The 26,843-nt window shown below is 47.6% G+C and overlaps 1 protein-coding gene across 1 annotated transcript in view; it reads right to left on the minus strand.

Annotated features, from left to right (window-relative positions):
- Window positions 1-26,843, minus strand: part of LOC138546981 (sterol carrier protein 2-like) — a 1,126,877-nt gene that overhangs the window by 238,860 nt on the left and 861,174 nt on the right. Inside the window, exon 12 of the mRNA XM_069642178.1 lies at window positions 21,795-21,951. Coding sequence (XP_069498279.1) covers window positions 21,795-21,951 — 157 coding nt within the window. The remainder of the gene's footprint in view (window positions 1-21,794; window positions 21,952-26,843) is intronic.

Genomic DNA, 26,843 nt, shown 5'->3' on the forward strand with positions numbered 1-26,843 from the left:
GAGCCTGGCGCCTAAGGCGCCAGGACTGGGGTCCAACATGAGCCTGGCGCCTAAGGCGCCAGGACTGCGTCCAAAGGGCCACAGCTTGGGCCCGCTGGAACTTCCCTGGGGGGAATGATGCCTGCCTCTGGGGTTGCTGGGTCGGACCTGGCTCCTTGGAGGTAGGCATCATGACAGTACCCCCCCTCAAGGCCCCTCCCAAGGTTGTTCCCTCCGGGGGTTTTGGTTTGTTCGGAAATCTCCGGTGGAACCTTTGTATTAATCGAGGTGCGTGAACATGGTTACTAGGCTCCCACGATCTCTCCTGAGGTTCATATCCCTTCCAGTCAACAAGATAGAAGAGTTTCCACTTTAACACCTTGGAGTCTAAAATGTCTTTAACTTCGAATTCTAATTCCCCTTCAATTTGAACTGGGTCTGGAGGCTTGGACAGTCGGGTTCCTGGTTGTACTGGCTTCAAAAGTGACGCATGAAAAACTGGATGAATACGCATGTTGGACGGTAAATCCAGTTTAAAGGCCACTGGGTTGATTATAGCTTTGATGGGATAAGGTCCTATGAATCTGGGATTGAAGGTTTGCGGGCCCTTGAGGGGTAAATGTTTAGTTGCTAGCCATACCTGGTCTCCTACTTGGTAAGGAGGAGTTTTACTTCGGTGCAAATCAGCGTTTTCTTTATACTTTTTCTTGGCTTGCTGTAAATGAGTTGCAGCTTCTTTGAAGGCTCGGGTTATTGTGGAATGCAGATGATTTACTGTGGGCATTTCCAGGGTCAGAGGTGGATCTAGGTCAGAGGTCCGAGGATGGTGACCATACAAAGTATAAAAAGGAGTTTGTCCGGTTCCAGAATGCACTGAATTGTTGTATGCATATTCTGCGATCCAAAGGATGTCTTTCCAATTCAAATCGGATTGGTGTAACATGCACCGAAGATATTGCTCGAGAGTCTGATTGGTTCTCTCGGTTTGTCCGTCGGTCTGGGGGTGGTGGCTGGTGGATAACCGCACATCTATGTGTGCTAGTTGACAACACTTCTTCCAAAAATGGGAGATGGCTTCCACGATCCGAGACTAATATGGAAGGGAAACCATGTATGCGAACTATATTCTCCAGAAATTCCTTGGCCAAGGTGGAAGCTGAAGGCAAGCCTTTTAAAGGGATAAAGTGGGCCCTTTTGGAGAATAGATCCACAATTACAAGGATAGTGTTGTAACCACCACAAGGAGGCAGGTCAGTTATAAAGTCCATTGACAAGGTGTGCCATGGTGCCGGTGGAATATCCAAGGGTTGAAGTAGGCCGGCTGGCCTTTTCTTTTGACCCTTGTTTTGGGCGCAAATTCCACAAGACAACACAAAAGACTTTATGTCTTTTCTCCAAGAAGGCCACCAGAAGTGGCGTTTGATTTTTTCCTCCGTTTTAGCGATACCAGGGTGTCCTTCCATTAATGATTCATGATGATGGGCAATAACAAGTTCCTGCAATTCATTACTTGGCAGAAACAACCGCTCCTGGAAGTAGGGTAAATCATCCTTAACAGTGTAATGAGGACCCTTTTGACTCCATTCCAGTAAGGCTGAAGAGTCTAGAAGTTGTTTTACTTGCTTTTGGATATCCTCAATAGTTTGCAATGAAGTTAAGCCTAAGATTCTTTGTTCAGGTATGATTGGCACAGGTTCTAAACTCGAATTGGGTTCTTCCATGCCAATCCGGGATAAGGCGTCTGCTTTACCATTCTTGCAGCCAGGGCGATAGGTAATTACAAAATCAAATTCCGCAAAGAATAGAGCCCATCGGAGTTGTCGTGAAGATTGAGCTCTGGCCGTCTTTAAATACTGCAAATTTCTGTGGTCCGTAATTACGGTGATGGTGTGTCTGGCCCCGAGAAGGTAGTGACGCCAAGCCTTGAAAGCAGATTTAATAGCCAGTAACTCTTTGTCGGTAATTGCGTAGTTGATTTCAGGAGGAGAGAATTTTCTGGACCAAAAGGCCACAGGGTGTAGTTGGTTGGTTTCTGGGTCTCTTTGCGACAGGACAGCTCCCATGGCCGAACTGGATGCGTCGGTTTCCACAATGTAAGGGAGATCTGGGTGCGGGTGCCTCAATACAGGTGCAGAGGTGAATTTGGTTTTCAGGTCCTGAAAGGCTTGTTCGGCGTCAAGAGTCCATTCGAAGCGTTTATTTTTCTTTAGGAGAGCTGTGATGGGTTGGACTGTTCGGGAAAATTCTGGGATGAATCTTCGATAGAAATTGGCAAAGCCAAGCATGCTCTGAACTCCCTTCACCGAGCTAGGAGATGGCCATTTGAGGATGGCGTCCACCTTTCGCGAGTCCATTCGGACTCCTTGAGGTGTCAGGATGAATCCGAGAAACTCAACTTCTGTGGTATGAAAAACGCATTTTTCGGGCTTGGCAAATAGTTTGTGCTGGCGCAATTTCTCAAGAACTGCCGTAACATGTTTTCTGTGATCGGATTCTGAAGAAGAGTACACCAGGATGTCGTCAATATAAACAATGACACAGACATCAATAAGTTCCCGAAAAACATCATTCATAAAGTACTGAAAGGCGGCAGGTGCATTGCACAAACCGAAGGGCATCACCTGATATTCGAAGAGCCCAAATTTGGTGCGGAATGCAGTCTTCCATTCGTCGCCTTCTTTTATACGCACCAGGTGATAAGCTCCTCGGAGATCTAACTTGGTGTACACACTAGCGTCTTTCACCTGGTCGATAAGCTCAGGGATCAGGGGCAGAGGATAACGATTCTTAATCGTTATTTGGTTTTTTGGCGGGATAGTCTATACATGTTCTAAGGTCGCCCTCTTTTTTCGGCACGAAGAACAAAGCTGAAGAGACAGGAGACTTGGACGGGCGAATAAAACCATTGGCTAGGTACTGATCTAAATACTGACGCAAATGCAGGTTCTCAGGTTCCGTAAGAGCATAAATCTACTACAAGGTAGTTGAGCATTGGGTACCAGATCGATTTGGCAATCATAAGATCGATGGGGAGGTAACGTGTTAGCCTGTTCTTTCTGAAAAACGTCTTGGAATTCTTGGTATTCTGACGGTAGCTGTACAGAGGTGGAAGTTGCTGAGGCTAAACCCATAGCTGAATTTCTTGGATAACAAGTTGGTTCACAATCAGGAAAACTTATCTTCTTAGCTCGCCAGTCTATTCTTGGATTATGTGTTTCTAACCAAGGAATTCCAAGAATTACTTGAAATTGTGGGGCCTTGATCACATCAAACACGATTGCTTCCCGATGTCCATCCTGACCCACCAGTGTCAATTCAACAGTGGAATGCGTTACAGGCCCTGAGGCTATTTCGGATCCATCTACTGTAGTAATGACATCTTGGGTTACTTTCGGGCGGAGAGGGAGCTTAATCCTGGAAGCCAATTCACGGTCTACGTAATTTCCAATAGCTCCACTGTCGATATATGCTTTTATAGCATGCAACTGCTGAGGCTGTTTTGGATCCACGAGCACCATTGGCATGACAAAATGCAAGGTCAAAGAGTTTGTTTTCAAGCTCGGCAAGCGGACCCCTACGCTTGTCGGGCTAGGTCGTTTCCCGAATCAGGTGTCAATAAATCGTTATCAGTGGCTCCAACCACCTTCTTAGGTAGTTTAACCGGACAATTTCGAAGAAAGTGACCGGAAGCCCCGCAATACAGACAAAGTTGCATTTGCCGCCTTCTCTCCCGTTCCTTCTGCGTTAATGGTCCTTTAACACCGCCGATTTGCATAGGTTCGGATACATCGGCACTCTTGGAGTTAGCGTGGGTTTTGATCGGTACTCGGGTTTCGTACTTGAACCGATCTGCTTTTCTATTTTGAAGTCTGTGATCAAGTTGAACCACAAAGTCTATGTAGTCTGCGCAGACCTGGGGTGGATTTACTATCTGAGCTAGAACATCTTTAAGCTCTCCGCGCAGGCCTCGATGAAACAATGTGATCCTTTTATTTTCTGGCCATCCAGTTTCCACAACCAGTCTATTAAAGGTGGCAATGTAGGACAGGAGATCCTGATTACCTTGTCGTAAGGATAACAGTTCGTTATCAAGGGCCTGTCCTTGAGAGTGTCGAGCAAACAATCTTTCCAGGCTGGCCTGAAAGCTCTGAAAATCCTGGAGAATGGGATCATCCTGATTTACCAATGGAGGCTACCTTGGTCTGGTCGTTAGGGAAGGCCTCGGGTCTGCATAGAAAGTGTAAATGACATTGGTTCATAAAGACGGCATATTTCTTGGGATCCCCCGCAAAACGTTCAGGCGGGGCCAAAGGCATGTGTCCAGGTAGATTGATTTGTACCGGGTTATTCAAACCCATTGATGTGGAAGTACCACCGGAATTCGGTAAAGGAGTGTGCCCTGCCTGGGCCTGCAATAACCTTTTGGCCAGGTCATCTGTTCTTTCCTTGGATAGGATCAGTTCTCTTTTGAGAGCGTTAGTCTCCTGGCGGGCTGAGTGCACCTCTGCCCGTAATTCGCCCAAAGGCTGGGCCAGCTGGTGAGTCTCGGAAGTCTCCATAGCGCCCGGGTGGGAAATTGTGGGTAGGCTTCGCGTTCTGTCACGCTCACCTGATTCCCACGGGGGCGCTGGCCTGGTTTCGAGTGCTGATGCCTCTTCAGTGGTGAAGCGCAGGGCTCTGAAGATGGATAGGACGGGCCCCTCAACTCTGGCTAATCTGGCTCGCAGGAATATCCTCCTGTACGTGAAAAGGGAGTATTACAATCTGGCGGAATAATACTCGAGCCTCCCACTTCCTTCCAACCCTCCTCGATACCCTTCCACGATTTCCTGTGAAGTCTCACCTTAGGGTCTGAAAGGACGAGCTCTCCATCCTGCTTCTGACGCAGGGGCGCGTTGAACCCAGTTACCTCACTGGATTGAGGTTGGATGGGAGTTCAGGTAAGCTTGATTATACTGGTAAGGCGCTGTAAAAGTTCTGTTGCAAGTTCAAAAGTTCAGCTTTAAATAATAATGTTCATTGTCTTTTTCAGGTGATGAATGAAGATTCCTTTGGACACTTCTTGCAACAAAGCGCTAATGTTGATGTCTTTTCCCATAGGGGCCGGGGTTCGGAATGCCGGAGATATGGCGCCGACCCGAAGTGAAACGTGCAGTTCCAGTAAAGATCTGGTAAGTCCTAGATGAGCGCTCAGGTAATGTTTTTGCATTCGCTCATCTAATGTCTTTGTCTTTTTTCCCCATAGGGGCCGGGGTCCGGAAAATGCCTGGAAGCAGCAAGACCCGAAATGAAATGGGAATGACCCAACAGGTAAGTCTTAGAAGGAAACTGAGCTTTTCCTATTCCCTTCCTTCTCTCACCTTGTGTTCTTGTCTTTTTCTCTCTAGGCTCTGGGAAGTGGCTGCGGATCCGGATGATCGCTGCTGAAGATGGAGGCGCCCAAGAAAGGTGAGTGAAATGCAGCGCTGCGCGATCAGAGCGAAATGCTTTTTAAAAATGATGTCTTCCTTTTCAGGATCGTCGGTGAAATGTCTCCGTGATGCAGGTTTAGCAGGTAAGGCCTTCTCCCTCTCCAATTCTCTTCTTATCAGGTGTCCCAGGATGCTGACAGGCGTGGCTGAAGTCCAGAAGCAGGAGCAGACACGGTGAGCGTCCAGCTTCTAGGTGCAGAACAACGCGAAGCACGTGTGGCTGTTCGGGTGGGGTTTAAATAGCTTTGGAAGGAGTTCCAGGTAGGTATCCTTCCACCGATCAGGTATGTATCCTTCCCCAACCACACCCGGGTGGAAAGTAGTCCCACAGGTAAAGTAGTCCCATTCAGGCCTCAAGAGGGCCTGGATGTAGCAGCATGGTCTGCATCAGGTAAGTGCACACTAAAACACTTGAACACATGTCCAGCTTTATGAGCCTGGCGCCTAAGGCGCCAGGACTGGGGTCCAACATGAGCCTGGCGCCTAAGGCGCCAGGACTGCGTCCAAAGGGCCCCAGCTTGGGCCCGCTGGAACTTCCCTGGGGGGAATGATGCCTGCCTCTGGGGTTGCTGGGTCGGACCTGGCTCCTTGGAGGTAGGCATCATGACAGCTACCCTGTGGACTCTATCAAATTGCATGTCTGTGTCCGAACCCGAGTTCAGCAGGTCCGCAAATATTTGTTTTAGTGTTGGGGAAAATTCCTGATCTCGAATGTCCTCTGGTAGCGATTTTACTCTGATATTCGCCCTTCTTGACCTGTTCTCAAAGTCTTCAGCTTGTAACTCCAGCTTTTGTGTGGCCGCAGCCAGGGTTTCTAGCAAGTTGTCCACTTTTCATGCATCCTCCGTCAGTTCTTGGATGGCACGCTCATTAATGTCCACTCTCTCTTCCACTTTATTAATGTCTCTGTTGAGTTCCCTTAAGCCTTCCGCCAAATCTTCTCGCAGCTTATCCATTTGCAACTGCCCCGCTGCTGTGATCTTCTCCACCATTTCGCTCATGAACTGGGATAGAATAGCCTGGGTGATCGGCCTGTCCTGGTCCTCGTGGGAGACCGAAGCCTCATTATCCCCTGGGCTTTGGCCCATCCCTTGTGCCTCTAACGTCTCTGAGTCTTTTGGCCAGAATTTCGTGAGGGGGCCATCTGTTACTCTTCTGGGGCCTTTCCCCTGGGCCAGGTTGTCTTTTCCCTTGTTCCTGGACATCGCTGCTCGAGGAATATGTGCTAGGGATCCTCCAGGAGGCGGGGGCCTGTATATTGGCGAGGAGGGTCTAACCGGGGCCGAGCCGAGGCACCAGGGGCCCGCCCCACCCGAAAGGGGTCCCCCCGAGTTCCGGGGAATTCACAAAAGTTCCGTACTGCCCAGTCTGGGGGCCCCGTCGCTCATCCTGTATCTTGCTGACCAGTGTCCTCTTTTGGTGCTTTAACTTGGGAGGATCCAACTGCTGCCTTCCGCAGGGGTTCGGTGTATTTCGAGGGCCCCAGAGCCCAATTGATCTGGTGCTCTTAGGTGAATGGCGCCTCTGCCCCAGCAGCGCCCTTCAAACTCAACGGGGGCACCTCCCAAGGGTCCGCGTTAGATTGCCTCTTCTCTCTCTGCCGAGGCTGCACCCGGGTGCCGACACCGGAGCCCGGAGCCGACCAAGCCACACCAAGTCCTGCCCCAGGGCGAGCGCCTCAATCTTCAGTCCCTAGGGGCTTCCTCACTCCACTAATTAGTCCGCTCTTCCACAGAGGGGCTCTCCTCTCGTGCTCTTTCGGCGAGACCATGCTGTGCCCCCGGGGGGCCCCGGGGATCAGTGGGGTGCTCCCTGCCACGGCGTACTGGATCAGGGCCCAATATGGCGCATCTCTCCTCTACTCCCCCTCGGGCCGCCTCCGTACCTTAACCGCCCGGCATAGTCCGCTGTGATCCTCGGGCGTGAGGGGGGCCGACCGCGCCCCCTCCTTTTTGGACCTCGGGGAAGCTGGCAGCAATGCGGCGAGCCCGCGCCTGGAGCTCGCCACTCTCGCCCCCAGCACCGAGGGCTCCGCCGCCACCTCTCTATTTCGGGCAAGGCCTCGACAACCAGATGTCGCCCCATGCTCTCGGGTCCCCCCGCCGCCTGTTCTGGGTGCCGGGAAGGGCTGCAACTTTGGCAGACGGGCTGAAGCTCGTTAGCAGGACGGGAGCCCGGGGTGCGACGTCCTCATCACTACGTGGCCATCTTAGAATCCCGAAATTATTTTGTTTTTATTTATTGTGATATAACCAATTTAGGTTTTTTACACAAGCTTTCTTACATAAAAGAAATAGTTCATCACACAAATAAATCATTTCAATAAAAAATGTCTTCTTTAAAATAATAAGAAGAAGAATATTCATGTAGCAAAGGTTAATCAAGATAAAAATGACATAAAAAGAATAATAAAGTTAATACAACCTTTTTTACCAGCGGTAAAATTACCAAAATTCTTGCACAATGAATGCTGTATGCTGTAACACTCTAATGACATTTAGTGTCAATTTAGTCTCATACCCAGACATCATTCGTTCCCAAAAAGTACTTGATGAAAGGCGGTCGATGGACCTAACTGAGCTACCCAAGTATTTAACCCTGATGTCCCAAGTTCCCCTGCAGAATGTCAGTATGTGCTCGATCATCTGATCTCTCGGGTCTGCACATTCGGGGACATATGAGCCCCGGGCCGCTGGAAACATGAAAGGATCAGTGGTCACAGCGTCCAATGGCCGCAACACAGTGACCAGGAACTTTAAGAAAGTGTGGTCGGTTGTTCCCATACCAGTGGAATCTCTACCCCCACATCCCCACTCAAGAGGATGGAAGAGGATGATCATGAGTTCTCAGGGAGTGAGGGTGCTGGCCACCCAGAATATAGATGGCACCAGAGGCGACAGCTGACCCAGGCCCCAGTCTGTCGGAAGGGTGACTGTTTCCTCAAAAGGAGTCGAGGAAGCCACCAGCCTGGTTGCAGGACCTTATAGTAAATGAGTGATGTTAACAGTATCATGTGTAGGGCCTATTCAAGTGGCAAATGTTTGGTTTGGTTAAAATGTTGTTGTGTTTTTCAAAGATATGAAAAAGGAGGATGTGCTGTGGTTCATTTTAGCAGCCTGACGAGGGTGACGTCAGGCAGTAGAGCAGTGCACGAGCGGAGCCTAGACTGTGACTGGGTGTCCTTGAATCATTCTTGCGCGGCCTGCTACTGCGCACTGGAGGCCCCCGGAGCCTCAGTATAGGCGACACATATAATGTCAGTTGCTTAATGTTCTGGACTTTGGAATAAGAAACTGCAAATATTAAATTAACATGAACAGAGTGTGTTACAAGACTAATTTGTGAATTAACCTGAAGGCATCTAACATTTTAACAAGAAACATGTTTGACATGCTATACTTGATGATTGTGCTAGGCTTTCAGGGTGTGAATAATGCTGATTAACCAATAGCACACGAATGCGGCTCTGAAGGGTAAGGCATGTGAGAAGTTAAACGGCGATAACCGGGCTGCAGACTGCCCTTCACTGCTGTTCGCAGAAGAGACAGATGACTTATTACCACAAATGTTACTGCCAAACGATTGTAATGCTGTACAGTTAGTGCTGTTAAAACTGCCGGCATTAGTGCCTGCCAGAAGTGCGGAAGTGCCCGCCAGAAGTGCCTGCCTGTTACGCCTGTGAAGGGCTCTCGGAGCTGGCTGTGGGATTGCGGTGCTTGATTTGAATTGGATTGTTGCTACTGCCGTTGTTTGACTCTCATTGGCTGGAGAGAGTACCCGCCCACTTCTTCGAGGAGTTTCCGCGATATAATCTGTGCGCACGCGCCCTGCGCGCGCCCTTGCGGTAGTGCCCGCCAGAAGTGCCTGCCTGTTACGCCTGTGAAGGACTCCCGGAGCTGGCTGTGGGATTGCGGTGCATGATTCGAATTGGATTGTTGCTGCTGCTGTTGTTTGACTCTCATTGGCTGGAGAGAGGTGGGGCCCGTGCAGGGGTGGGTTCAGCACCTGCACTGAACTTTCATGGACTTTCATGGACGTTTTTGCTTACCTGCTACAGTTACTGATTGTGTGTGGTTTTTCCTTTGTAGTACCCGCCCACTTCTTCGAGGAGTTTCCGCGATATAATCTGAGCGCACGCGCCCTAGCGCGCGCGCCCTTGCGGAAGTGCCCGCCAGAAGTGCCTGCCTGTTACGCCTGTTGGGCTGAGGCGCGGCGATAGGCGGTGTTACTCTGTTACTGAGGGGTTCACAAGAACGATTTGAGGACGGTTAATTATTTCCAGGCTGGGTGAGCATAAACGGGGTGAACATTTGTTCTGTGTTTGAGATAGATATTGATATATTGTATGCTCGACCAATATGGAATAGATTGAAGTTGGGAGTGAAAGGTCGACAGCGTCATAATTCTGACGATGTCGAGGCGACGCAATAGTTTTGAACATGTGTACAGTCGCCCCTCTACAAATGGCCTGGGAATCAGGACAGCAAAAGGTTTGGGGGTAAGAATGTATGATGACATTCTGTCAGCCCCACTGATCTTTACACCGGTAAAGAACACGCTGCGCATGGCAATGAATATGCCTCTGCCGCCTTCTCCTCCGGAACTGAGTGATTCCTTGATATTGGAGGGAGCGGCTATGGCACATTCTTCCATGCTTTCCCTGGGAGGAAATGTGTCAAAAAAGCAGGACGTAGCATCGAGCTCCTCCCTGTTTGAGAACATTACGGAAAAAAACGGAAATATTGTTCCTATCTCTTCTTTTTTGGATACTCCGCTCGATTTCTTTTCGGCGGAGGCCGAACTACAGAATATGTCCCAACATTTACATGAGCTCTCCTCCTCACAAGAACCTGAAATTAGGGGACATTCGGAACAGAATACGGTCATAGCCGAGATTTTGAGACAAATCTTGCAAGAATTAAAAACTCATTCCGGGGCTTTCCAGAGCTTAGAATCTTAACCGAGCGTCAAATAGCACAGTCTAAAATTAGCGTGGACTTCATGGAATCCCTCCCTACAAGGACGATAACGCGTCTGATGCTACTAGGGATGGTTCCGGCTAATCAGCTGGAAAAGAAAGCAGACTCCATTGTGGGGGATCTGAAGAATATGGGAGATTCAATGATTCCCCTTTCCCCAGCACCTATGTTACCTGATATTGCCTCCCGCCAGCAGATAATTCCGCTGGTGGGTGGCAAGAAAGGTAGAACTGAACAAAAAAAGAAAAATCCCCGGAAAAATATGAAAAATAAAAAACAAGGTTCACTTACGTATGCAAATAGTCAATGCCAAAAATGTGCAAAACATACTTGGAGAAGTGGGACAAGTATTGATTTCAAATCAGGAGGAGAGCGAGGTTTTGAAACTAGCATACTCCTGTCCAACAAATTCTCTATCCGAAGAAATGTCCCATAAAAGGAGTTTGGATGATAAGGAAAGCGCAGCTTACGTAAAGAAGTTGGGCTGTCCTCATATGGAGGAGCCAGGGAAGAACGGGGTAAATTCTCCTTTAATCCTGCCCCAGCGGGAAATTTATGGCCTATGTGCTAAGCCCAAAGATAACCCAGCGACGCCTGAGTGTGCTCAGGCAGGGGTAGGTGGACAACAGGCAAGGGCATGTAGGGGGCTGGATGGACTTCCGCCATCTAAGCTCTGTGAAGAGTTAGCGCACGGGGATCAAAATCGTCCTCCAGTCGAATGTACGTCAGGGGGTTTGGTAAATGTAAAGGCCCCAGATTACCCTCAGAAACCAGTATTGGAGGTATCCACAAAAGTGACAGGAAGCAAAATAGATAAGGTACCCACTGACTCTCTTCAGAAACCAGCTTTAGTATCCCCCCAGAAAAAGACAGGGGCCACCGCTGACAAGATGCATAGGAGCTTGCACTAATGGTGAGCAGAGCGGTGGAAGAGGCACTTAGGACAAACCTTAACTGTGACCCTTTTCCGAGAGTACTCGCGCCGGAAACAGCTACTGTGGGTAAAGCACAGGATGAACTAGATAACCAAAAGCAAAATTGGGAAGGGGGAGAGTCCTTGGCAGAGATACAGGATGTTGTCGCCCCATTAGATAAAGTTAGAGGGGAGTTAAATTCGCCACAAGAATTGGCATATAGCCCTCCTCTGTCCTCTCAGGCGCCGCCTCCTCTACAGGGGGAGGTTCTTTCACGCTCCTCTCGTGCCGCACGGGAACGGGCGGCCAATCCGCTAATTAGTCTGGGGGGTGCAGATTCAAGAGTGCCGAAACATTATATGGAAACGGATTTGAGGGACGTGGTTTGGAGGAAACCCTGTTATATGGATTTTCCGAGTATCCTTCTTTAGCCTTTGTTTGATTGTGGTAAACAACCAGCTTTGAATAGAAATAGAATCCTAACTCTTATTAACGACATACCTTCATTAGTGGAACTGTCCTGTCCTGATATTAAGAGGGTGGATTTTATTCATCCGTATTGTTATGATCATGTTAGGGTTGTTTTTCACTCACAGCTGGTTTTTCATAAATTATTAGCTGAATTGGATCAATTCAATAGAAGGGGCTTCGATGTACTAATTTTTAGCGATGGGTCGAAGCTATCTCCTGAAAATGAAATAAATGATAATTCTAGGCCCCTTTATCCTGGTGGGTCTTTTCAAACAAGGGCAACAGAGTATGTACCGGAACAGGAAACAAGCTGGAGATGGTTGGCATTGAGCCTACGAGACTCGATCTCCAAACTGCAATCCCTCAAACAAAACTTTTAGGAATACAGAATCAGCTCTCTTTAGTCTGCTGGAACTCGAGAGGGCACTCCTATTTATCATCCTCAATTGAGTTATGTTGTAAGTTAAAATCTAAACACATAATTTGCATCCAGGAATCGTGGATGACTAATAAGGAACAACTGGATGGATTTGAATGCGTACACTTATTGGCTACTAAAGGCTTGGTTGGTCGCCCGTCTGGAGGCATTATTACAGCTATTAAGCTCAATTGTGGGATTGTGATTAAAGAAACATATAGGGAGCCTCCTTTTGCCTTAGGCACTGTACTGGAAATTTGCGATAACCCTTTGCTGGCTCATATTTTACTATGGAATGTATATTGGACTCAGAGATATGATTTGTATACGCTTCTTCTAAAAATAGAGACAATTTTGGAGGATTGTGTAGCACGCTTTCCGGGAGCCCAATTGATGGTGATGGGTGACCTAAATACTTATATGAAATCCTTGATGTCAGACACTAAAGATTCTTATATAGTGCCGGCCAATGTAATTGATCAGACCTATAGGAATATGGTCCATGTGCGCACATCAGATAAGAAATCCGATGCTAGAGTATGGAATTGATTTTTTAAATCATGGGGCTTAAGATCAGTGCATCAACAACTTAGAACTGAGGTAAACTATATAACCTGGTCTGCAGGGGATAAGGTTTCTGCTATTGATTACATTTATGCTTCAGAAACGCTCCTCAATTTAGTGCCACATTTCGAAATATGTATGTCGTTGATGAGTGATCATGGCATGTTGGAGCTTGATTTGTTGGTTGTCAGAGGATTCGAGATTCACGCCACGATGCCAAAGGACTTGATGCCTAATCAAACGGGGAACAGGATAATTTGGCATGAGGGAAATGTTGAAGCGTGTAATATGCTCTTTAGAAATGTCTTCTCTAGGACTAAATATGCAGATAAATGTGGGAGCTTTTCGCAAGCAAATGTTGGGAATGTTTTAAAACAGCTGCTCGATAAATCTGTGAAAAGACCAAGGAAAACAAATGTAACTAAATCACACTCTCATAAATATGATACAACTGTTAGGCAGGCCAAGCTTATCCTACACAGACACTTAAGAAAATTAAAATCTTTGCAAATTTCTGCTTTAGTAGTTATCAGAACTGGCAATATTGGCTACGGGTTTAGCTAGGTGATCAGCTATATCTTCGTCTTCACTCGATTTGTAACCCTCCCCTGTCTCTTCCTCCTCACCTGAATAGTCCAGTTTCTTCCGGCGGGTAAGTCCTGTGTACGGCTTCTTCTTTTTTAGAAGATATGGTCTACCTCGGAAAGAAGCCACCGTGACTCTCAGACAAAGAAACCCCACGGTGACTCCCCTCCGCGACAGCCAGAGGGGAAAAAGCCACTGGAACGGCAAAAAACCCCTGGATCCAATATAGATGTGAAGATTTGTGGGCGCAGTCAGCACAGTCGTATGTTGAATGATCCTTTGCCGAAGACCCAGATGATAGGTAAGGTTGGCGATACCGCTGATCGAGGGAATAGGAGATGGTAGATTTCAGGTAGGCACCCCTCAGGGTGGAGGACAAGAGTGAATGGAGAATCCGAGAGCAGTGTCTCTAGAGCGAAGAAATACTCAGCAGAGATTCAACACGAGAACAGAAACACAGGAGAAGGCAAACAGGATACAGAGGAAGGGGGGACCCGTAAGGAACGGGAGGAGGAGAAAACAACAGGAAAAATAGCAAGTAGACTATCCGAAGGGAAAACTAGCGCAAGCAACAGGGCGATGAGATAAACACAGTTGCAACGCGCCGAACCGCCGGCAGCCGAGTGGTATATATACAAACGGCGGCGGCCATCTTGAAAACAACTAGACCGCGTCTGATAGACGAGGAGGAACGTAATGGAACATTTTAATGGCGTCCTCGCGTCCACCTTCGCCACAAACGCCAGTCGCTGGCGGCCGTGACAGTATGCCCCCTCCGAAGGCATCTCCCACCCGGCCTTTCTGAATGTAGTCGGTGGAACTTGTGTAACAGTTGAGGAGAGTGAATATGGAACTGTGGTTCCCAGGTGTCTTCTGAGGAGGGATATCCTTTCCAATGAACGAGATACTCAAGACGTCCCCGATGATAACGGGAGTCCCGTATCCGAGAAACTTCATATTCCTCGGAAGCTGGAACCGGCAAAGTACCCAGTTTGGGGGATGCTTGTTTCCGGGTATCTGGCACAAAGGGGCGTAAGAGTGATGAGTGAAACACGGGATGAATCCGCCTGAGTACCTTTGGCAATTTGAGGCGGAAGGCCACCGGATTTACCTTTGCAGTTATCTCAAAGGGTCCGATGTAGCGGGGTGACAGCTTAGAAGGCCGAACCCATCGAGGAAGGAACTTGGTGGACAGCATGACCTTGGACCCTCTGTCCCAGGCAGGAACTTGACTTCGGTGTTTGTCCGTTTGCTCTTTGTAATGACTGCTAGCCTTAGAGAGGCTCTGACTGGCTGTGTTATGGGCCTCCTTGATCTGCGCAAGGGTATTCTCCAAAGTAGGAATGTTAGTTTCCTTCCAGAAACACGGAACTATGGACTGCGGGTTGTATCCGTAGGTACAAAAGAATGGGCTAGTACCTGTAGCCATGTGGATAGCGTTATTGTATGCGAACTCTGCTGTGGGAAGCAGGTCCACCCAGTTGTCTTGCTGTTTATTAATGAAACACCTTAAGTATTGTTCTAAGGTACCGTTTAACCTCTCGGTTTGTCCATTTGTCTGGGGATGAAACCCCGACGAAAGAGCTCTCTCCACGCCCAATGAATTGCACAATGCTGCCCAGAATCTGGAGGTATACTGGCTGCCCCTGTCTGATATTATCTTTTGAGGAAGCCCATGTAACCTAAAAATGTCCTTTAGGAATACGTCAGCCATGACCGAGGCGGATGGGATCTTTGTCAATGGAGAAAAATGTGCAAGTTTCGAGAAAGCGTCTACTGTTACCATAATGCAGGTACAGCCTCGGGATACCGGCAACTCCACAATAAAATCCGTAGAAATGCATTTCCAGGGGCCAAGTGGAACCGGCTCCTGTTGTAACAGCCCCATAGGTTTCGAGGTGGAATATTTGCTTTGTAAGCATACCATACAGGATTTAACATAGACTTGCGTGTCAGCCTTCATGTTCGGCCAGATGAACGCCCTTTGGAGAAGTTCCAGAGTACCTCGTACTCCTCGGTGACCAGCGGTCTTGGAATCGTGGCACCACTGAGTGACTCGTCTTCTAAGATTACTGGAAGGAATAAACAGTCTTCCGTGGATAAAGTGCAACCCGTCCTTAGTGGTGACCGGTTGATTTCCCATAGTGAGAGCAGGTTCTTGGAGGCAGGCTCCTCGTACTTCATCCAAGAAGTTAGACACAGTAGATATGATCCGGGTACGAGGAAACATAAACTCCTTTCTGTAAGGGACGATAACATCGTCCCTGCGGGAGAGAGCATCAGCAACTAGGTTTTGAGAGCCAGGGATGAATGTGATGACAAAATCAAACTGGGCGAAAAAATGAGCCCATCTGGCCTGGCGGGTGTTGTAACACTCTTGCTGCTTGAGTATTTGCAGATTTTTATGGTCTGTTCGTATCTGGAACGGGTGTAGGCTTCCTTGGAGCAAATGCCTCCATTCCACACAAGCCAATTTCATAGCAAGTAATTCCTTCTCTATGACTGAGTAGTTTCGTTGGCTAGGATTTAGAGTTTTTGAGAAATACGCCACCGGATGCTCTAGGTCCTCGACTCTCTGAAGAAGAACCGCTCCTACGGCTGCTGCAGAAGCGTCAGTTTCCAGGATAAAGGGTAGTAGCTGATCTGGTTGTTTCAAGATAGGAGCTGCACAGAACTTGTGCTTTAAGCCGAGGAAGCTTTCTTCAGCCTCACTAGACCAGATGAAAGGGCCTGTGGATTTCTTGAGAAGGGATGTAATAGGTAGAGTGAGTAAGGAAAAACTTGGAATGAACTTCCTATAGAAATTTGCCAGCCCTAGGAAACGTTGAATGTCCTTCACCGAAGAAGACGATGGCCATGACAAGATGGCATCCACCTTCCTGGGGTCCATAGTAACCCCCTTGTCGGATAGAATAAATCCCAAGTAAGACAATGAGGATTGAGCAAATGCACATTTCTCAGGTTTTACCAGAAGACTGTGACGTTGTAGTCTGCGCAAAACTTCCTTGACATGTCGGGTATGTTCCTCCTGGCTCCGTGAGAAGACCAAAATGTCATCCAGGTAAACCACTGTGTTAAGATTAAGAAGGTCGGAAAACAATCGGTCCATGAATCTCTGGAAAATAGATGGTGCATTGACTAGGCCAAACGGCATGACTTGGTACTCAAACAACCCATAGGGGGTGCGAAACGCCGTCTTCCACTCATCTCCTGTTCTTATGCGGAGTAGATGATATGCATTCCGTAGATCAAGTTTAGTAAACACCACAGAGCCTTGGACTGCCTCTAGGATCTCTGATATAATGGGCATAGGGTATCGGTCTTTTATGGTCACTCTGTTTAACCCCCGATAGTCGATACAGGGCCGCAGCTCCTTGGTGTCCCGTTTGGGTATGAAAAACAGAGAGGCCCCAGCGGGGGATTTGGAAGGTCTTATGAGTCCGTTGGCTAAATTATCATCAAGGTAGCATCGGAGTACAGCCTTCTCCGATACTGAGAGGGAGTACATCTTTCCAAAGGGGACCAATGCTTGTGGCACTAGGTCGATACCACAATCCTCTGGGCGATGTGGAGGGAGTCTAATGGGGGTCTGCTCCTGAAAGACTTCGTTGTATTCTGAAAGACATTTTGGGATGCAATGGATTGTACTGCCTTCAACAGCAGACATGGTCTTTACAGTGGTGAATGTTGGTTCTGGAAGGCATTCTCTTAGGCAAAAGGCGGAATGGAAACTTAGTAGGTTCTTAGACCAATCCACCGTTGGGTTGTGTTTCCTGAGCCAGCCTATTCCTAAGATGACAGGGAAATGGGCCACCCGTATAATATCAAACTTGATGATTTCAGAATGCTGGTGTATGGATACCTGTATCTCCTCAGTGGTGTGGGTAATGAGTCCAGAACATAAGGGTGTACCATCCACTCCTTCAACCTTTTGGTCCTCCTTTTTCTCAAGTCTTAGCAGACCCATCTTGTCAGCCCAATAAGTGTCAAGGAAGTTTCCAGCCGCACCACAATCCAGTAGGGCCTGCGTCTCTACCTCTCTATTCCGGAAGCGGAGTTTGATGGCTATCACCATGAGACGCACATCTTCGCTCATCTGAGAAGAGGCCACAGAAAGTGTAGTGTAGGAACAAGGCGTAGCCCCTCGATAGTCCGTTCCACTGACTATCGAGGGCGGTCGTTTCCCGATCTCCTTGGGGGCACATCGGGACAGTCTCTCAGCAAATGGTTGGCTCCTCCACAATATAAACAAAGGTTCCCTTCACGTCTCCTCTTCTTTTCTTCGGCAGTCAACGGAGATCTGGTGCTTCCGGTCTGCATGGGTTCCTCTCTGGCGTGGCGCGATACAGGCGAGGAGGAGGCGGGGGGTATATCCAAGAAAGATTGTGGACCTCGGACCTTCTTCCTTTCGTTTCTTCGTTCCAACAGGCGGAAATCGATTCTTAGAACTGCAGTTTGAAGATCCAGAAAGGTGTCTGGGCGCGGGATCCGGGCAAGCTCATCCTTGAGCTCTTCTCGCAAGCCCCGGCGGAATATGGTATACTGGGCCTGCTCTTGCCAACCTGCCTCTGCAGCAAGTTTCTTGAACGTGGAGATATAGGATAGTAAGTCGGTATTCCCTTGACGTAAATCCAGCAGGTCTTCGCTAGCCACGTGTGAGCATTCGGTTCGCAAAAAGGTGTGTCGCAGCAGTTCCTTAAAGGCCGCGTAGTCCTGCAACACTGGGTCTGATAGGGATACCAATGGAGTAGCCCATGCCAAGGCGTTTCCCGTCATGTGTGTGATCATGAAACCCACCTTGGAATGATCTGTGGAAAAGGCATTTCTGCGGAAGGTGAAGTGAATATTACAGGCCTCCAGGAATTCCTTAACCTTTCTTTCCGAGCCGTCGAATTTACCTGACACCAGGGGTAGTGGGGGTAAATCGGTTGTCTGTTGTTCTCTTGCAGCTACTCTTTGTTGGAGCGCCACGTTGTCAGCCTTTAGTGTTTGGACTTCTACGTTGAGGGTTTGGACAGCTGTCACCAGCTCTTGCAGTTGTTGTGGCGTAGCCATGTTTTCTGTTTGGCATTGCAAACTATCAGAACTGGCAATATTGGCTACGGGTTTAGCTAGGTGATCAGCTATATCTTCGTCTTCACTCGATTTGTAACCCTCCCCTGTCTCTTCCTCCTCACCTGAATAGTCCAGTTTCTTCCGGCGGGTATGTCCTGTGTACGGCTTCTTCTTTTTTAGAAGATATGGTCTACCTCGGAAAGAAGCCACCGTGACTCTCAGACAAAGAAACCCCACGGTGACTCCCCTCCGCGACAGCCAGAGGGGAAAAAGCCACTGGAACAGCAAAAAACCCCTGGATCCAATATAGACGTGAAGATTTGTGGGCGCAGTCAGCACAGTCGTATGTTGAATGATCCTTTGCCGAAGACCCAGATGATAGGTAAGGTTGGCGATACCGCTGATCGAGGGAATAGGAGATGGTAGATTTCAGGTAGGCACCCCTCAGGGTGGAGGACAAGAGTGAATGGAGAATCCGAGGGCAGTGTCTCTAGAGCGAAGAAATACTCAGCAGAGATTCAACACGAGAACAGAAACACAGGAGAAGGCAAACAGGATACAGAGGAAGGGGGGACCCGTAAGGAACGGGAGGAGGAGAAAACAACAGGAAAAATAGCAAGTAGACTATCCGAAGGGAAAACTAGCGCAAGCAACAGGGCGATGAGATAAACACAGTTGCAACGCGCCGAACCGCCGGCAGCCGAGTGGTATATATACAAACGGCGGCGGCCATCTTGAAAACAACTAGACCGCGTCTGATAGACGAGGAGGAACGTAATGGAACATTTTAATGGCGTCCTCGCGTCCACCTTCGCCATAAACGCCAGTCGCTGGCGGCCGTGACAGTAGTACAGGAAGGTGGGAGATATCTGAAACAGCAGTATAAAAACTGGATGCGGGGCTATAAATGCATATTATATCAAACTGATAATGAAGATATGCTGGCGGCCTTGACTCATAATTCTGCACAACAATTCTGGCGTTTGGTTAATAAAACTGCTTCTTTGAGTCCGGAAGGTACCCTAAATTCAATTAATGAACATGTGTGGGCGAAGCATATTTCTAATCTTCACGCAAAGGGCGAATTAGGTTCATTCAAGATAGAACCTTTAAAATACTTAAAAACAGCTGCATGGAAATGTGACTTTGCATTTTCAAAAATAAGGGAGAAAATTGTGTCTTCTAGCCCGTTGAGGGCCGCTGGACCCCATGGCATATCAAATCGTCTAATGAAAGGGGATCCTGATATTAAGGCAGGAGCGCTGGAAATCTTATTTAAAGACATTGTGTGCACTAAATCTATCCCCCAAACGTGGAATATGTCATTTATTGTGCCCATATATAAAAAGGGCGATAGACTAATACCCTCTAACTATAGACCCCTAGCGCTTTTAGACTCAGATTCGAAAATCTTTGCTGGTTTGATACTGCAGCAAATTGAAGAATGGATATCTGGTAATTCTATTCTGTGCTCGCAGCAATTCGGTTTTAGAAAAAAATGTGGTACATTGGCGGGTGATCTCCTTATAAACCTCCTACAAGAGATAGGTTGGAAAAAGAATGCCACACCGGTATATCTAGCCAGTATGGACCTGTCCTTGGCGTTTGATTTGGTGAATCGTGGACATCTCTTGGGCAAACTGCAGGGTTTGGGTATGCCTACAGAGATCTTGGCAATTTTAATCCATCTCCATGAAGGTTCGAGTGTCCCGATTAGATTAAATAACGATGGCCTTCTCTCTGCGCTAATAAACACCTTCAACGGCTTAAGACAGGGATGTACATTCGCTCCGACCCTATACAACTTGTATACCTCAGATACAGGCCCATTTTTGCAAAAGGCAGCATTCATACAGCCGTCTGTGGAAGGCAAAAAACTGAGCTGGTGCTCCTATGCGCACGACTATCTTCTATTTGATAGGACCCCGGTGGGGCTTCAACGCATATTGGGAGCCTTTTTCACTTATATGACCGAAAATGGCTTAGCTGTGAATGCGCTTAAATCAAATGTTTTATGTTTCACTCGGAATAAAAAGTATCATAAGAAAAATTGGTTTGTAGACAAGACGAAACTAGAAATCAAACATAATATAATTTATCTGGGTCTGTTTGTAAACGATACACCTGAAAGAGCATTAACACTCAGCCATTACATGATGAAAATAAAAGCCTGTTCTCTACAGATGCGAATAGTTGATCAGAAATTTGGGGCCTTTTCTTGTTTGCCGCTCTTGAAATATTATAAACTTAAAGTAATTCCGAAAATTACGTACGGTATCGAATTTCCATTCATTCATGGTAAAATTCACTCAGTCAAACTGGAATCATTCCTCTTGCAGAAAATGGCATGGTGTCTCCCTAAGTGCGTTCCTTTAGTAGCCATAAGATATGAACTAGGGTTTACAGTCATTAAAAAGTATCATTGAATGGAAATGTTTGTTGCTATTTCGGAACATCGTAAGAATGGAGATACCTTATACAATGATGTGGCAAACAACTTTATCAACGGCACTACCAAATCAGCCTTTATGGGAAAATTGGTGGAAATTTGTAAACATTTATTGGATAGAGTAGGGGCTCCAGTGAGCCTACTCCTAATCAATTCAGAAAGAGTTAAGTTATTGCTGAGAAACCTTGACTGGGCTGGCACAATGGAGAAACTGTGTCAATATAAATTGTATGGGCACATGGTATCCTTCTATAAGTGTATGGGCCTTCCCGAACCGTTCTTACATTCATTTCCACAGAAAAGTTGGAGAATCTTTTTTATGAGATTTCGTTTTAATGTGCTTCTTACGGGAGAAATCGTGTCAGTTAGAACTAACTCCTCTGAAGCAGCAGTTTTGTGCCGATATTGCAGAATTAGTGATTATACAGAGACATTAAGACATTTTTTAATCGAGTGTCCTGCGCTGAGTCAGGAAAGGCATTGTTACTTTAAGCGTTTTGTCTCTGACGCCTCAAATGTAGATTTAGATTTATTGTGGAAACGTATGCTCTTTGATAATAAAATCCCCCTGCAATTGGCGGTGGTACGCTTTTTAAAAGTTGAATGTAAATTGCTGTAACGCTGAACTTAATGTGGAATTGTTTTTAAAGGGTACTGTAATGTTTTAGTCCTAGTGGTTAAAGAAATATAGTAAGCAAGCTTGTCTTAGGGTAAATTGTGGGATTTAAATGTATGAAATGTAATGAATTGATGTGTTTGTAAACTGTTTGTTTTAATCTTTGCATATGAATTTTGTAAAGGTTTCTTTGAAGCCATACACAAATAATAAAAAATAAAAAAATTAGTAAAATTCAGTGGCACAGTTGCGTTAAAATAATAGCACATGCGTTCGAATTGATAAAAACTCACCTGGTTGCTGCTTCAGGGAAACCCATCTTGTATAAAGTCACAACAACTGCTCCACCGAGGCCTATGTTGTGCTGCAGAGCGATCTTTGCACCAGGAACTTGTCTCTTCCCGGCTTCCCCTCTCAGATGCCAGCAGAGCTCCGTGCACTGAGCCAGACCTGCGGAGTCAAGCACAGAAAACACTGATCTCAGCAACAATGTCGCAAACAGGACTAATTGACGAAGATAGGGTGTTTCACAAGATATGGTAAAACTATTGCAGACGAATAACCATAACGCTTTAATAATCACTCTTGTAACTCATTGTAAAGAAAAGTTAATTCTGCTCTTGAACAAAATGTGGTATGATATGATATGATATGGCATTTATAACGCGCCTATACAAAAGTGTTTCAAGGCGCGACAGGCAATGGAGGGGGAAAAGAGGGAAGACAGACAACAATCCTATTAGGCCAGGTAATCATTCAGATCGCGCAAGTGCATGGTAAGGGGGAAGAGGGAAACTGCAGGGGGAAAGAGGGAGAGGAGAGTGCAGTACATAGGAGAATAAATAACAATAAGTAAAAGCAAGCCCAGCAGGTGGCAAGTGCAAGGTTAAGTGCAGGCATCAGGTGTCAAGTGCTGGTAGTGGGACTGTAGGGATACAGAAAACAGTCCCCAAGTTAAGGGGTTGCCAGGAAGGCAGTGCAGGTGAGCGACTGGTGGGGGCGGGGACCTGGGCCCAAGATCAGAGGGTGGCCAGGTAACCAGTGCAGTTTCAGTTTCAACCAGGAAGTCAGCAGGGGAGAAGTGGAGGAAAGACAGAAGCATAGAGAAAGGTTTTGAGGTGCTTCCGGAACGGGAGATGATTCTCCTCAAGTTTCAGGGAGACTGTTCCAGAGGGAGGCCCCAGCTAAAGACAGAGATCTACCACCAACTGGTTGCTTGAAGAAGTGAGCGGCCCTGAGGGAGTTGGAAGCGGATGAGCGAAAAGCTCGAGAAGGAAGGTATTTAGGAAGAGAGAGTTGAAGGTATTGAGTCCCCAAGCCCCAGAAGGCCTTCTGGACAATGCAGAGGGTTTTGTACTTAATCCTCACAGCCACTGGGAGCCAGTGCAGAGATTTCAGCCTGGAGAGATACGATCCTTGTGCTTGAGGCCAAGGACAAGTCTTGCAGTCCTGTTCTGGATGAGTTGCATAGGGCGGAGAGCAGAAGCAGGCAGATTTAGAAAGAGGATGTTACAATAGTCCAGCCTAGAGAGAACCAGAGCTCTGGAGACAGTGAGCTTCTGGGGGAAGGAGAGGAAAGGAAGAATACCTCTGAGGAGGTGCAGCTGGTAGTGTGACTTCTTAGAGACGTCGGAGATGTGAGGCGAGAAGGAGATTGTGGAGTCGAAGATGACCCCAAGGTTTGTAGCCTCAAAGGTGGAACCAGGAAGAGGGCCAAGAGAGGCCGGTCAGAGAGTGACAGGAAAGGAGGGTGTGGGTGTGCCGGTGAGGAGAATCTCAGTCTTACAGGCATTAAGGCAAAGATCATGATCAAGAGATGAGAGAGGGAGCAGAGGTGGCTGAGGGTAGCCTGAAAATGAGCTGAGTGTAATCCGCATAGCACTGGAAGTTGGGGCAGAGGACGGCAATGCGGTGGGCAAGAAGTGCCAGGTATTGGATGAACAGCCAGGGAGAGAGGTTAGATCCCTAGGGAACACCATAGGTAAAGATAGAGATAGAGATAGAGGCCTGACCGGTGATCCCCAGGTTATCAAGGAGACGGTTGAGCTGGATGGCCTGGTTGACGGTGTCAAAGGCAGAAGAGAGATCAAGTAAGATGAGGACACAGGGGATGTTCGAATAGAGATTTGAGAGCAGTTCTTCACAGATGTTCAGGAGAGCAGTTTCAATGTTTCTGGCAGCTCAGAAGCCAGACTGATGATCATGGAGACAATCAACAGGTTCAGTGTGAAGATTGAGCTGGGAGATGGCCAGCTTTTCTAAGAGTTTGCCCAGGAAAGGAGTGATGGAGATTGGGCGATAATTAGCCGGGCAGAAAGGGTCGGCAGAGGGTTTCTTAAGAAGAGGGTGCACAAGAGAGTGCGTCAGGGGGTAACCGAAGACTCCAGTGGTGAAGGAGTGGTTGCAGAAGTCGGCCGGAGCAGGAGCCAAGGAGTCAAAGTGGTCCTTGATGGTTTTGGAGGAATAGGGATGAACCTGTTTTGACATTACTTTCATAGATTGGACTCGTCTAGAAACCTCGTCTGGGGAGAACAGGGGAAAGGCAGAGAAGGAGGGAGGAGAGGTAGCCGAGGAAGGGCCAGAGGAAGTGCAGGGAATAGAGGGAAGAAGGGGAGAGGAGGAGATAGAGGACAGGATGTCCTGAGTTTTAGAGATGAAATGAGAAGCCAGGGCCTGGGAAGGGACAGGAGAGGAAGAGACCGCAGCAGGATTGGCCAGTTCCTTGCAGATTTTAAAGAGTTCAGCCGAGTTGTTAGATGCCGCAGAGACGCGGGCTTGGATGTGAGCTCTCTTCTTGGTGAGGACAGAGAGCCGGTATTGTCTTTGGAGCAGGCGGCAGGCCAGTTTGACAGAGGATGTATATGAAGCACATCATTTCTTCTCAGCTACCCTACACTTGCGTTTAAGGGTGACGAGGTCTGAGTCATACCAGGAGTTGCACTTGGCTTTGGGCTTCAAGGGGATTCTCATGACAGGGGCGAGGATATGTATCAGATATAGCAGAGTGGAGCATGGAGAGGGCTGTGTCAGGGTGTGAATCAGCCAAAGTGGGAGGGAGAGGAGAGAAGGTAGCTGACACGCGCTTCATGGGTCGGATGACCAAGAAGGTGGGTGGCTGTGATAAAAGTGGCTGGGGAAGGGAGGGGAAGGTGGGAGGAGAGGAGAAAGTGATCACTCCAGGAGAGAGGAGTGGTGAGAGAGGCAGATAGGGGAAGGTCTGAGGAGATCAGAACATCAAGGATGTGCCCTGCAGAATGAGTCGGGCCAGAGGGGAGAATAGTGTGTGAGAGAGGTTGCAAAAGAGTCCAGAGGGAGGATAGGTGGATGTTGAAGTCTCTAAGAAGGAGGAGTTGAGTAGTTGAGGCAAGGAGTGAGGAGGAGAGGTCCGCCCACTCAGAGAGGAAGGATGTCATCTGACCAGGTGGCCGATAGATAGCGGCCACAGTAAGTGAATGGCTAGGGGAGAGAGAGAGCCTGCAGACGAGGCATTCGAAAGAGGAGTAGGCCTGCGTAGGAGTGACAGAGGCAGGAATCCACTCGGGGAAGATCAGGGCTGCACCCCCACCAGAGCGGTTGGCCCTGGTCGCGGAGAGGATCGTGTAGGCGTCATGTAGGAGCGTATCAGAGCTTGTGACACAGCTAGCCGTGAACCATGTCTCGGTGAGAACGAGGATATCAAGGTCAAGTTCTTCCAGAAGGCGGCAGATATCAGAGGAGTGTTTGACAGCAGAGCGAGAGTTTAGAGTGGCAATATGGAGAAGATTGCCATCCTTGGAAGACTTCCAGGGAGGGGTACAGATCAGAGGAACACACTGCGAAGGTGTAGAAGGAGCCAGAGTGGGAAGGAGAGGGCAAGGTGGTCAAGGAGGAGGCAGAAGGAGGAGGCTAGGTAGTCAAAGAAAGGGAGAGGGGACAGCAGGAGAAGAAAGGAAGTTGATGAGGCGCGGGAAGCGTCTATCAAAGAGGTGAAGGCTGGCCCGAGGCACTTGGACCAGGATGGTCCCATTATAGTAAACATTAATGATGACCTTAGAGGAATGGAAGGATGCCAGGAGGGCGCCCCAATGGGTTCCACCATTAATGGGAGATAGGGGAGGGCACAGAGACTATATGAAGGGTCCATAGGTCTGGCAAATGCACGACAAAGAGGATGTCAGTGAGAGTTTAGTTGGAGGAGGCACTGGTGTAGGTGTCGGCGATAGAGAGGCCTGGGTTGGAGACCAGGATGTCCTTTTTAAACCTCTTCCTACCAGATTTAGTGAGGAGAGAAGGATAGTCAATAGAGAAGCAGTTAGAAAAGATAGGAGAGACAGAGAGCACCATAGAGTAGGTGGGAGAGGAGGTGTGGAAGGGAGAGGGGAAGGCACCAGGCGGGGCGTCATAGGAATAGGCAGGAAAGACAGCGAGAGGCCAGCAAGTTGTGAAATAGGACAGACGACATCACACAAGATAAGAGTTTTCAGAATGTGCCGGTCTGAGACAGGTAGGAGGGCACACCTAAGTTTGAGAATCCCAAATAGGGGAGAAAAGGCCTGGCTTTTTCACAATGCAATTTTTAAATACTGATACAGTGCATATTATAACAACACAGGGAAAACACCTAAGTTTGAGAATCCTAAATAGGGGCGAAAAGGCCTGGTTTTTTTCACAATGCAATTTTTTAAATACTGATACAGTGCATATTATAACAACACGGGGAAAACACCTAAGTTTGAGAATCCTAATTAGGGGGAAAAAGGCCTGGGTTTTTCACAATGCAATTTTTTAAATACTGATACAGCGCATATTATAACAACACAGGGGAAAATACCTAAGTTTGAGAATTCTAAATAGGGGAGAAAAGGCCTGGTTTTTTCACAATGCAATTTTAGACATAGGCATTAAGGTCTAATTCTATCCTGCCTTCATTTGAGGGCCATAACTCAGTGGCCATGGATGATGCCGTACCATCAGACCACATAGACAAGAAGGTGGATACAGACTTAAAGAGAACACATGGTCATCAAACTTTGCATATAGACAGGCCTTTTGGTTAGCCTACACAGCTCTGTCACTCCTAAAATACTTTCAGATGGCAATCCCCCTCTTGAATGAAGGAAATGACTGTGTTGACCTCATAGAAATCCTGCGAAAGGTGAAGATGCTGGCTTCTGACAGTGGTTGGATTTTGAGCAAATTATAGTTGCATCTTGCATTATCTTGCATTATCTCTTAACTTAAGGCCAACTAAGGACTACATTTTGGTATTCAAAAAATGACTTCATTTATAAAAACTCTTATTTAATTATTAATTTAAATCTATTTTTAACATGGATAACAATATGACAGTCTATCAATCATAG

This window comes from Ambystoma mexicanum, chromosome 1q, assembly GCF_040938575.1.
Source record: "Ambystoma mexicanum isolate Mex_15411 chromosome 1q, UKY_AmexF1_1, whole genome shotgun sequence".
NCBI classification, from domain to species: Eukaryota; Metazoa; Chordata; class Amphibia; order Caudata; family Ambystomatidae; genus Ambystoma; species Ambystoma mexicanum.